General features: G+C 38.4%; 2 protein-coding genes across 2 annotated transcripts in view; one reads left to right on the top strand and one right to left on the bottom strand.

Moving 5' to 3' along the window:
- Window positions 1-13,184, bottom strand: part of CIR1 (corepressor interacting with RBPJ, 1) — a 42,329-nt gene extending 29,145 nt beyond the window's left edge. Inside the window, exons 1-6 of the mRNA XM_010859810.1 lie at window positions 13,015-13,184; window positions 7,460-7,554; window positions 1,507-1,580; window positions 912-922; window positions 760-824; window positions 59-107 (exon numbers count right to left, since the gene is read on the bottom strand). Coding sequence (XP_010858112.1) covers window positions 59-107; window positions 760-824; window positions 912-922; window positions 1,507-1,580; window positions 7,460-7,554; window positions 13,015-13,086 — 366 coding nt within the window. The 5' untranslated portion in view covers window positions 13,087-13,184. The remainder of the gene's footprint in view (window positions 1-58; window positions 108-759; window positions 825-911; window positions 923-1,506; window positions 1,581-7,459; window positions 7,555-13,014) is intronic.
- Window positions 13,185-13,200: 16 nt separating this feature from the next.
- The window catches only part of SCRN3 (secernin 3), a 32,321-nt gene continuing 32,013 nt past the window's right edge, over window positions 13,201-13,508 (top strand). The window contains exon 1 of the mRNA XM_010859811.1: window positions 13,201-13,278. The gene's annotated coding sequence lies outside the window, so the exon portion shown is untranslated. The remainder of the gene's footprint in view (window positions 13,279-13,508) is intronic.

The following is a 13,508-nucleotide window of genomic DNA, read 5'->3' as shown; positions in this document are numbered from 1 at the left end:
ATATAAAGAAGTACTTATTTTGAAAAAATTATTCTTACAGAATAAATGCGTCACTTGCCTGAATACCAAAGGGCTGATCTCTGATGTTCATGTCATCTTTGGCATATCTATTACAGAGAGAAAATGTACAAACAATATTAAGAAAAATAATAATTAAAAATAGTCTTACAGTTCTAAGTAAATTATGAAACATACAACTTTAGTAAATAAACAGAACCATAAAATCTATTTAGTATTTCCAAACACCACTTTATTATCAAGCATCCAGTCTGATAATCTGTGATTTTAAAAAAATGACAAAAATAAAGCTAAAGACTATGATCAAGCAAATTAGCTACATAAGACAAATCATTAAAAATAACTTTTCACATTAATTGCTTTCTCTGGTGAATAAAAAGCAACATAGGATGGGATATCAGATAAAACTGGAGAAGGCCATGGAACCCCACTCCAGTACCCTTGCCTGGAAAATTCCATGGATGGAGGAGCCTGATAGGCTACAGTCTATGGGGTTGCAAAGAGTCGGACACGACTGAGCAACTTCACTTTCTTTCTTTCTTTCTATAGTTCCTTTTGGAGAAGGAAATGGCAACCCACTCCAGTGTTCTTGCATGGAGAACACCATGGACAGAGGGGCCTGGTGGGCTGTGGTCTACGGGGTTGCAAAGAGTTGGACACGACTAAGCAACTAACACACACACACACACCAGATAAAATTAATGATACATATTTTATCTTTAAAAAAAAACCAGTTCTTACTTTTCTCGTGGGGCCCCTTTCTGCCATTCAAATTTGTATTCGGTCTCTCCTTCTGTTTCTTCTTTCTAAAAACATTCATTAAAGTCTTTCAGTATTTCATTAAAATTTCAATCTATTGCAAATAAATCGAAACATAGAAAACAGTACTTTACCTCTTTGTTTTCTTGATTGCATATCAAAAATATGGGAGGAAAAAAGGTAGGTCAAGTTAAAAACTTCAACATGAAAGTCTGCTATTATATACTACACTATGGTATCACGATATTTAATTTTAACTTGTAAGAATGTATTGCTTTGACTTTTTTCTTCTTTCACAAGATAAAATTCAAATCACTGTAGGATAAAAAACAGTACCGAATAAGAGGCAGTATTTTACTAATCTTAATAAAAGATTAATTTCTAATCTTTAAACTTCTATATTTTTCATTGACAGTGAATATTATGCCTTCTATTTACAAATATACTCAGCAAGAAGGACTAAAGACACAAATTATAAAAGAATAAATATACTTCTGGTGATGCTGAGATTTTATTTTCCTCCCTGAAGAACACATCATGAAATTATTATTACACTAGAGAATTACTGTTAGTATTTATCCTACTATATTGATTGTAGTATTTTACATTATTTTATAGAATAGTATTAATTTTAAAAGATGAAGAGCAACTTCTAAAAATATCTGTCATAACAGTTCTCAATCTTTAGTCACAAACACATCAAAGACTTAGAGGAAATGAAGCAAGTACCTTTTTTAGCCCCTGGTGGAGCCTCATACATGAAATTAAGGCCATTCTTTACACGTTCATCTCCCATGAGCAATCTAAATCAAACAAGAGATAAGTTTTCAAATTTTTTTGTAGGAGGGAAAAAACTACAGAATAACTGTCCCTCCATTCCCCTAAATTCTAAGGGAATTAGGATAAAATGTTTTTATTAGAGATAAAATTCCAAAACTACTCTTCTGACTAAATGACATCTGAAATTTATGAATGAAAATTCCAACAGTGCTGCCTCTTTAGTAACTGGTTTTAAGTTCTGAGACCTTCTCAATACTTTAAAGAACCCAGCCCTCCCAACTGAAATGAGGGGAAAATGCCATGTTTACCCTCACATGCTTTTCTTAAACTTTGAAATGTCTTGAAATGCTATATGCCAACACATATTTGGAATTAAGTTAAATAGTGCCAACATTTTTTCTTAATTGTGAGGAATCAGTTTAGAAAAATAAATCTCTCTGGATTTCTTTAGGAAGTCAAATCCAATTAAAGCTTACAGGAGTCAAACTCAATAAGAATAAACAAAATTCTTTAGCAAGGCCAATGAAGAGAGAATAGTTTAAAGAAAATCTACAACAAGTTAATTACTATGATGGACTCACTATCTACTGCATCTTAAAAATCATTTTTTAATAATTTCTTTTCAACACTGAATGTTCCCTGTTTGGAGAACACTGTTGTTGTGTTTACAGAGATGTTTAGAGATATGTTCTGTTTAGAGATATGTGTTTAGAGAATGTTGTTCTGTTTAGAGATATGCTGTGCTTTTTAGAAAAATAGCTTTGCGACAAGCCGAATGAATAATCAAGTTAAGCCTTTAATTCATAAGATCTATGTAAAGTACTGATTAAAGAGAAGAAACCCAAAGAGTAAACAGAATTTCCTATTATATTCGGAAAAGGCTATCACAAAGTATAGCCTGCATAATTGTAAGTCCTCTCTATTTCCATTGGAGTTTACAAATAACTGTAAGGCAGAGGGCAAAAGCACAACAGGATCTATCTCTACACCGGGATATGATGCGGCAATGAAAGGGAATGAACCGATGACACAGCTACAACATGGATGGACTTCAAAAACACAGTACTGTATGAAAGAAGCCCGTCACAAAAGGCCACGTATCGTGTGATGCCATTCATATGACATTTCCAGAATAGGTAAACCTACAGAGACAAGTAAGTCAGTGGTTGCTTAGGTCTGAGAGGAGTTGGGAGTCCAGGTTGTGGGAACGGGAAGTGACCGCTATTGGGGACAAGATTTCTTCTTCAGATGGTGAAAATGTTCTGAAATGGGTTATGGTGATGGCTCCAAACTTTAAATATACTAAAAGCCAACATATACTTTAAAGATCATAAATTATATCTTATATTGACACTATTTAAAAAATTAACATGAAGCACAATATCATGCTTCATGCTTTTCACAATAACATGAAAAGCTCAGTAGCACTAGTTACAGGGAAATGTAAATCAAAACCATGAGATACCATGCTGCACTCATGAGAATGGTTATTAAAAAAAAAGAAGGAAAATAACAAATGTTAGCAAGGATGTGGATAAATTGGAACCCTTATGCATCACTGGTGGGACTGTAAAATGGTGCAGGCCCTATGGAAAACAGTTTTCTGGTTCTTCAATAGTCAAACACAGAACTCCCAGATGATCCAGCAGTTCTGCTCCTAGGTGTATACCCAAAGGAACTGAAAGTTGGGGGATGAACAGATACTGGTATGCCATTACTCAAAACAGCCAAAAGATGGAAGCAATCCAAGTGTTCATTATGGTTGAATGGGTAGAACAACTGTGGTGTGTACAAACAATGGAATATTATTTAGCCATAATAAAAAATAAGCTTGATCCATGCTACAATATGGATGACTCTTGAGTATGTTATACTAAGTGAAGTATGCCAGACACAAAAGGACAAATATTATATAATTCCACTCACATGATGTACTTAGGAAAGACAAATTTCATAGAGGCAGAAAGAATAGTGTTTACCAGGGGCTAGAGGCAGGGGGAACAGAGTTTCTACTTGGGGTAAAGAAAAAAAATTTTTGGAAATAGACAGTGGTGATGGTACACAACACTATGAATATAATTAATGCCACTGAACTGTGCACATAAAACAATAAATTTTATGCTTTATATATTCCCTTCCAAAAAAGCATTTCATTTACACTGAAACAAAAATCATATAAAATCAAAACCGGAAGATCAATTCCATTTTGTGCAAAACTCAACAGGTATACAAAATAAAAGGAAAAGCCACTATATTAGTATTTACGGTTTAACTTCAAGAGTCGGACACGACTGAGCGACTTCACTTTCACTTTTCACTTTCATGCCTTGGAGAAGGAAATGACAACCCACTCCAGTGTTCTTGCCTGGAGAATCCCAGGGACGGGGGAGCCTCATAGGCTGCCGTCTATGGGGTCGCATAGAGTCGGACATGACTGAAGTGACTCAGCAGCAGCAAAAACCTATACAGGTTTTTTCTTTTTTCTTTTTTTTGCTGTTGACTCTAAGTAGAGTGAAATGTATAGATGTTCTGACATCCTTTTATTTATCCATTCAGAATAATAAATATGATTGTCATGTGGATCAATATCCACAAACACTAAGAAATATCCAGGACATTTAAAAACTTAGAAGGGAAAAAATAGAATACTAAAGAATGGAACTATTAAAGACAACATTTTTGAACAAGGAAAAACGAAAAATGTAGCGAATCACTCCAAATACTCATAAATTTGCTTTTATATACTCGTAAATTCAAACCACCAAACCCAGAGGCAACAAACAAACCTAGTGTCCAGACCCAGGTTTCAAAGTATGTTTCTCAAATAAAAGGAACAGGTTGATTCCAACGCTGGAGCAGAGAAAAATAAAAGACAAATTTTTGATAATCTTATAGTGTCATGAAGTAGTTTTATTTATTTATTTTTTAAAAGGATGGAACATGTTAAATGGACATAGGAGTCAAGCTGATAGAGCTGGCAAAGGTCAAAACTTGAGCAAAAAAGTATATGCATATTGAATTATAACCAATTAAGTAAATATCTGAGTTCATAATGACAGGAATAAATGATTAAATCAATAAGTGAGGGCAAGGGAAAAATCCTCTTTCCAGAGAAATTCAAATTAAAAAACGTAGAGGAATTTAGAGAAACAGAAAATCACTGTTAGAAAACCACAGTAACAATTGATGCAGGCAAGAACTATCAATGAATAATAACACTACTGGGTGAAATTCAGGGAGAAACAAGATATTTGCATGGGTTCTTACATTCCCACCTCCACGACCTCTTTTAATTAATTATTTTAATTGGAGGCTAATTACCTTATGACAAACCTAGATAGCATATTAAAAAGTAGAGACATTACTTTGCCAACAAAGGTCTGTCTAGTCAAGACTATGGTTTTTCCAGTAGTCATGTATGGATGGGAGATTTGGACTGTGAAGAAAGCTGAGCACCAAAGAATTGATGCTTTTGAACTGTGGTGTTGGAGAAGACTCTTGAGAGTCCCTTGGACTGCAAGGAGATCCAACCAGTCCGTTCTGAAGGAGATCAGTCCTGGGTGTTCTTTGGAAGGAATGATGCTTTAGAAGGAATGATGGCCAGTACTTCGGCCACCTCATGCGAAGAGTTGACTCATTGGAAAAGACTCTGATGCTGTGAGGGATTGGGGGCAGGAGGAGAAGGGGACGACAGAGGATGAGATGGCTGGATGGCATCACTGACTAGATGGATGTGAGTCTGAGTGAACTCCGGGAGATGGTGATGGACAGGGAGGCCTGGAGTGCTGCAATTCATGGGGTTGCAAAGAGTCGGACATGACTGAGCAACTGAACTGAACTGATTGTGGTTTTTGCCACAAATTGACATGAATCAGCCACAAGTGTACATATGTCCCCCTGTTCCGAACCCCCCTCCAGCCTCCCTCCCCATCCCATCCCTCTGGGTTGCCCCAGTGCACTGGGTTTGAGTGCCCTGTTTCATGCATCCATGATCTCTTTATTGGTCTAACTCAACTATATTGCTGTTTCCTAACACACTCTCCACGTTCCCACCATGCTCATCTTTAACAAGCTTTGACTAGATGCAGATTATGGCTTTTCAACAGCGGTGCTACTGACATTTTGGACTTGGCCATTCTTTGTGTACACTGTAGGCTGTTTTGTAGCATCCCTAGAATCCACCACTAGATGTTGTTATCACCCAACCCCTGAGCTATGACAGTCAAAAAATGTGTCCAAACGTTGCCACATATCTCCTGGGGCAATAATGGCCCTCAGTTGAGAACCATGGCTCTAAATCCTTATCCTTCCTCAGAGTTCAGCTTTGAACTATGTCAAATGTCACCTTTCTTTTTCTCCTTGCCGCTCCCTTCTCCCTCACCTCTTTCATAAAGTCTTACCTTGTTATCCCAAATGGAATTATTTTTGTCTTATGCTAGCCTGCCACAGTTTTTATAACAGTGTATTTTCAATTAGTTATTATTTTCAGCCTTGAACTATCAGATCAGATCAGTCGTGTCCGACTCTTTGCGACCCCATGAATCGCAGTATGCCAGGCCTCCCTGTCCATCACCAACTCCCGGAGTTCACCCAGACTCACGTCCATCAAGTCAGTGATGCCATCCAGCCATCTCATCCTCTGTTGTCCCCTTCTCCTCCTGCCCCCAATCCCTCCCAGCATCAGAGTCTTTTCCAACGAGTCAACTCTTTGCATGAGGTGGCCAAAGTACTGGAGTTTCAGCTTTAGCATCATTCCTTCCAAAGAAATCTCAGGGCTGATCTTCAGAACGGACTGGTTGGATTTCCTTGCAGTCCAAGGGACTCTCAAGAGTCTTCTCCAACACCACAGTTCAAAAGCATCAATTCTTCGGCGCTCAGCTTTCTTCACAGTCCAACTCTCACATCCATACATGACTATTGGAAAAACCATAGCCTTGACTAGACGGACCTTTGTTGGCAAAGTAATGCCTCTGCTTTTGAATATGTTATCTAGGTTGATCATAACTTTCCTTCCAAGGAGTAAGTGTCTTTTCATTTCATGGCTGCTTGAACTATATGTATGTACATATCCATTATTGTATTTTCTTGAGGCTAGACAGAAGCTATGCATCACACTTTTATATTATAGGTCACTACAATTTCATTTGCTGCCTCGCATGATGTAGGTACTCAATAAAAGTCAATCAAATTAAATAGTAAGAAAAGTACTTAATTGAATAAAATGTTTTATTTCTCTAATTTTGCTCTCAATACACTATATTTCATAGAGAGTATTTGGTAATAGTTTAGTATTACTTTGTTTAAGATCCATGTTTTGATGAAATACAGGACTGACTGGAAGAGAAAGTATGACTTATCAAAAGCACCACTATTTATTTGTTTGATTAACCAAAAGAGATCAGCTTCAGAGTTAGACCTGCAAATACAAACATAAAATGACAATAGCTGGGGGTAGGGGTGGATACTGTACTCTACAGTAAGCCAGTGAGGAACTAGCTCTTATCCTATTAAAAGAACGATGACATGCAGGTCAGGTAGAGACACTTTACTTCTTGAAGCTATCTTGCGCATCTTTTTATTTCAGTGTATGTTGAAGAAATATCTTCGTATGAGGCCTCAGTAGTTCAAGTATAGACATTTATTTTTCTTCCAAGTTTTGAGTAAGTTGGAACATCTCTATTAACTGTATATGGAGTGTATATTCACATCAATCTATATTTTATGTGAATTATGGGTAAGGTTGGAAAAAGTGCCCATCTATCAATGTAAGAGTAAAGATCACAGGGAATGTAGACCTATCATTGAGGCATTCAGTTAAAAAAAGCTAGTATATGATTCAGTAAAGGATATTCTCATGTAACCGATTACTCTAAAAAAATACCAGCAGAGTGGAATTTCTTACCTATTATCATATGATTCTTGTTCTTTTAGATACTGTTGCATTAACTCTTCTTGTTTCTTCTTATCATATGATATTTTCTGTTCTGCCATCCAAACCTAAATTAGTAAAGTAAAAACTTAAATAAGTTTGTTCTCTTTTATAATAAAACATAAAATGCTTTACAATGTATCTATTTTGGTCATAAAGCCACAATCACAAAACAAGAGTTGAAAATTCCAATTTATGCTTTGATGCAAGTCCTAAAATATAATCACTCAAAAGAGCTAAACTTTCAGTCAAGAATGTCAAACTTGAGAACCACCCTGAGCACTCAGGGTACAACAGCTTCTTGCCCTCAGTCCCTCGGATGTTTCAGAGACAAGAACGACCATCTCTCTACATGGAATATGTCTAATCCAGAAAACTCACAGGGCACATCGTTGGATGCCAGTGAGTGTTACTGATACCCCAAGAAAGGAAAAATGGAAGACAAGGAGGAGAAAAAAAGGAAAGGAGATGAAAGATAGTTGTAGAAAAAAAGGAAGGAACAAGAGAGAAAACTGGAGAAGGAAATGGCAACCCACTCCAGTATTCTTGCCTGGACAGAGGAGCCTGGCAGGCTACAGTCTATGGGGTCACAAGAGCTGGACATGACTTAGCGACTAAACCACCAAGAGAGGAAACAGATGAAACAAGAGATGCATCTGATATCCTGCAGTTGCTCAAGGGCACCACCACCACAGGCTGAATGCGTCCCTATGTGATATTCTCAGAATCATAAAAGTGGTAAACGTAAAAAGCCCACACAGCTTATGCAAGGATATTTAAGCATGTTACCTCCAGGTTTAAAAGATATCATTGTCTTCCCACCTTCTTTAAAGTAAAGGATAAAGTGTTTGATAACCTTAACATAAATAGCGAGGCAAAACTGTTTCTCACAAGCTGTTTTAAGAAGGTAAATTTAAGGGAAAATATTTAACACTTACATTGATAAACATTTAATACTTAAATTGATAAAATAATTAATAATTATAATGGGGCAGATAAGTGTGGGGAGAAGGACTGGGGACAAGACTGCCATTATTCAATTTTAGACACAAAACAGGAGTAGTTATTAGTATTTAATAGTACTCAGATAGGTAGGTTTTATGACCACAATCTGAGATGTGGACAACAAGGATTAATATGGAGATAAAAGCAAAAACAGAAATGAAAAGAGAATCCTTCAGAGAAGGACTCTCCTGGAAATTCCTTTTGTATAAGTTCCTAAAATTTCTTCTACTGTCTTCGTAACTAACATAACATATATGTCATAACCAATACAACATTACCAATGTAATGTTACAGAAGAAAAGTCTACACTTGGGATAGGCAGTAAAAGGCACCTTTGGAATTTTCACTATAGCTCAAAATGCAAACAGTTGAAATAGAGAAATGTAAGATGTCATTGCCTGATCGAATAATACATTAATAATAGCCTCCTAATGATTAAGATACTACTTCTAACAATAACTATCATTTATTTAAAGCTTTAGATTTACAAAGTTATTTTACAAGTCTCATTTGCCCAAGAGCTGAAATACATGAATATTTATGATGGATTAAAATAAAAAGTAGTGAAATATACTCTTGACGACAAAAGGCTCAGAATCTGCTAATAGAAAACCATACTAACCTTTCTGGATGTTTAAGATATTTTATAATAAAAAAGAAGTGAATTGTGTAAATAAATAGTAACAATGTTTGGGTCTGGGCAGTGCAGGAAGGGGGCACATCGTGATTGTGTTTTTCATAGCTTATGTTTTTATATGGTTGCATTTACGCCAATAAATCCTCATCTGGGGAAAACAGTAACAATAAAAATGGATAACAGAATACATTCAACGTAAGGAAACAGAACAAGACAGTGATTAACTCTAGGGGTCAGAGAAGAAGGCTGATATAATAGAATACTTTATAGCCAAGTTTTGGTTTTTAGAAGCTCTTTATTTTTTAAATGACACATCTATACTCACATTCTGACAAAATGTCCACTGGAGAAGGGAATGGCAAAATCACTTCAGCATTCTCGCCTTGAGAACCCCATGAACTATACTCACATGTAGCCAATATTATTCCTGTCTTGTATATCCTTCCAAGGATGTTCACATGGACACACACGTAATATACATACATAATATAAACAAACACACATGCATTTTTGGTCCCTCTTTTCATGAATGGTGAACATATACAGATGGTGATGGCAGCCATGAAATTAAAAGCCGCTTACTCCTTGGAAGGAAAGTTATCACCAACCTAGACAGCATATTAAAAAGCAGAGACATTACTTTGTCAGCAAAGGTCCATCTAGTCAAGACTATGGTTTTTCCAGTGGTCATGTATGGATGTGAGAGTTGGACTATAAAGAAAGCTGAGCGCCGAAGAATTGATGCTTTTGAACTATGGTGTTGGAGAAGACTCTTGAGAGTCCCTTGGACTGCAAGGAGATCCAACCAGTCCATCCTAAAGGAGATGAGTCCTGGGTGTTCATTGGAAGGACTGATGTTGAAGCTGAAAATCCAATACTTTGGCCACCTGATGTGAAAAGCTGACTCATTTGAAAAGACCCTGATGCTGGGAAAGATTGAGGGCAGGAAGAGAAGGGGACAACGGAGGATGAGACGGTTGGATGGCATCACCGACTCAAGGGGCATGAGTTTGGGTAAACTCTGGGAGTTGGTGATGGACAGGGAGGCCTGGCGTGCTGTGGTTCATGGAGTCGCATAGAGTCGGACAAAGCTGAGTGACTGAACTGAACTGAACATATACAGCATGCATATGTATATGTATGCACATATAATACAGCATACATAAACAGAGAAAATGTATAAAATAAAGTTCTATACCATGGAGATCATTCCCAGATCAGTAAACAAAATGCTTTATTTTCCAGGAGGGTAGGGTGCTGAAGAGTATCATTTCTTTGTGAAGCTACACCATCATTTATTTAACCAATCTCCTGCTGTACTGGTGGATATTAAGAAATTTCCAATCTTCTGTTATTACAAAGGCAGCTGCAATAAGTAACCCTATTACACAAGTAGCTCCAATGTGTTAAACAGGATTTTGAAGCGCATTAAAATTTTGCCAAGGGAAAAATAGGGTAAGATATCACTGGCAGAGGGAACAACTCAGATAAAGATCCAAAAGTGTAAAACAGGAATTGAGTAGTTTGACTTTACTGGAGCATAAAGTCTAAGGTTGGAGACTTTCCTGCTAGGCTAGTGGTTAAGACTCTGTGTTTCCACTGCAGAGGGCATGGGTACGATCCCTGGTCAGGGAACTAAGATCCTGCATGCTGTGGGGCCAAAATTTAAAAAATAAATAAAATTTAAAATCTAAGATGGGAGAATAGCAGTAAGGGATGATGAAGGAAAAATAAACTGGAGCCTGGTTATCTGGACTTAATTCTGGAGTATTTTAATAAGGAGCTGAAGAAATCAAATTTGTGCTTTAAAATGACTACCCTATGGAAGCAACCCAAATACTCATCAAATGATGAATGGATAAATAAAATGTGCCATATCTACACCATGGAATTATTCAGCAATAAAAAGGAATGTAATACTGATACATGATACAGCATGAACTCTGAAAACATTATGCTAAGCGAAAGAAGCCAGTCACAAAAAAAACCCATATTGCATGATTCAGTTTATATGAAATGTCCAGAATAGGCCAATTCACAGAAATAGAAAGCAGATTAGTTGTTGGCTAAGGCTGGGGAAGGGGGAGGATTAAGGACAAATGGAGAGTGATTGTTAGTAGATATGGGTTTTGGGGAGGGTGACGAAAATGTTTCACAACTGTTTTGGTGATGACAAAATTAATAAATACACTAAAAAAATACTGAATTTTATACTTTATGTGAGTGAGTGTATGGTATGCGAATTATACTTCAGTAAAACTGCTAAATAAAAAAATGATTATTCTGATCGGTAGAGAATGGATTTGAGAGAGGTCAAGACTGGCAGCATAAAAATCAGTTAGGAAATACAACAATTAAGGCAATGGCAAGCCACTCCAGTACTCTTGGCCTGGAAAATCCCATGGACGGAGGAGCCTGGTGGGCTGCAGTCCATTGGGTCACTAAGAGTAGGACACAACTGAGCGACTTCACTTTCACTTTTCACTTTCATGCATTGGAGAAGGCAATGGCAACCCACTCGAGTGTTCTTGCCTGGGAAATCCCAGGGACGGAGGAGCCTGGTGGGCTGCTGTCTATGGGGTCACACAGAGTCGGACATGACTGATGTGACTTAGCAGTAGCAGCAGGTGAAAGACAATAAGGGTCTAAGCTAAGATGCAGATAGTAGTGACAAGGAGGAGAGATGGATTCAAGAGATACTTAAGAAGTAACAGCAATAGAATTTATTAGCCAACTAGATAAAGCAGTGATGGGAAAGGATGAATCTTATTTCTGGCCTGGATGACTGGATGAGGGTTGTGTTACTATCTGCATTTCCTACTGATATGAGAATAGGAGGTATAAATACAAGAGCAGATTTAGAATAAAGGTAAGTTCCATTTCAAATATGTTGAGTTTGAGATGCCTGTAGGATATCAAGATGAAATTGTCTACTACATAGTTGTGTTCAAGTGCCTTCAGTTAGGGCTTAAGATCTGGCAGTGTAGAGCTGAGAGTCAGGAGTAAAAAAAAGGGGTCGTCAAAATTTTGAAATTGGCTGTGACTGTTCAGGAAAGCATATAGAATAAGCAGTATGAAACTCTGGTTACCACCTGTATTTTAGGAATAGTCTAAGGATAACAGTGTGTGGGGGCCAATTAACATTTTATTGTGCACTCCCTCTATGTAGTAAGCAGAGAGCAAGGTGGTGTTTGAAAGTCTTTATCTACACCATCTTATTTTGTCCTCATAACAATTTCAAGTCATGGCAACTGATATAGATCATTCCTAATTTACAGATTAGGAGACTCAAGATGAGAGATATTAAATATTTTATGCAAGGTCTCAAGGCTAAAAGTGACTGTGCTGGAATAACAGAATATAGGTCAGGTTTCAATCCTCAGACACATCCTACTTCACTATTCTGCTTTCCACTGCTGTAATATTCAGCATACTTTTTTTGTACACCTGTAAGTGGTCATTTAAAAAGTCACAGCTCAGAGGTCACCAGATGCTACAAGGTAAGGTGGGATAAAAAGAGGAAGCAAGGTGTGACTTTCCTTTCCTTTTCAGATCTATCTAGTCTTTTTTTGCATGGGATAGCAGAGCTCAGAAGCCGTGATCTCTGAGATTCGAATCTGCTGAGGGAAGTAACCAGTAACCCTGTCACCAGTCTTCATATCTCGACTCTTTACATTCTAGCTGACAGAGCCGAAAGAGCAGACGGAGCCGCCTTCTCCCTGGCTGATGTAAAATAAACCTCGAGGGCCAGCGGCGAGGGACAAGAACGCCAGGGCTTTAGGCATGGAGCAAAGGCGGCTGTCCCAGGGATCCCATTCACACCACCACTCTGACCTCCAGGAGGTCCTAGGAACACAGGCGCCAAGGGCCTGCTCACCGTACTCACTTTTTTGATGTTGGATTTGGAAGCAGGATGAAAGTCCTTCTTGCACATGAAATTGGCGAAGGATTTCCCCATTATGGAGGCTGAGCTGGGGTATGCAACCCCTAGATCTGAGAGCAACGTAAACAAACTCTGCCGCCTAACCGGAACTGCGCCTCCAGTAGCAGAGGGAACTTCCGGGGTCAAAGGGGACGACTTCCGGCAACTAGCTCCTCTGCCACCCTTTCTCACTCCTTTCCCCTTTCACTTGGGTAGCTCGGAGGCCAGGTGAGGGGCTTGCAGGGAGGGAGGGGCGAACGAGCCTAGTAGTTGTAGGAAGTAGGAAGCCCGGAACTGCGGAGCGGTCGTGGGGGCGGGGGGGGTGGTGCTGGGGGCGGGGACTGAGTGGTGCTGGGGGCGGGGACTGAGTGGCTTCTGGGAGGGGCGCGGGCCAAAGCTGCGCAGTCCGCAGCCGTCTTGGGTGCTAAGTGTGTGGTGAGCGGCGGGCCTTTTTTTTT

Source organism: Bison bison, unplaced genomic scaffold (assembly GCF_000754665.1).
Source record: "Bison bison bison isolate TAMUID 2011002044 unplaced genomic scaffold, Bison_UMD1.0 scf7180017864460, whole genome shotgun sequence".
NCBI classification, from domain to species: Eukaryota; Metazoa; Chordata; class Mammalia; order Artiodactyla; family Bovidae; genus Bison; species Bison bison.
Note: the sequence above shows the minus strand (reverse complement) of the source record. Positions and strands in the feature narration are given on the sequence as shown.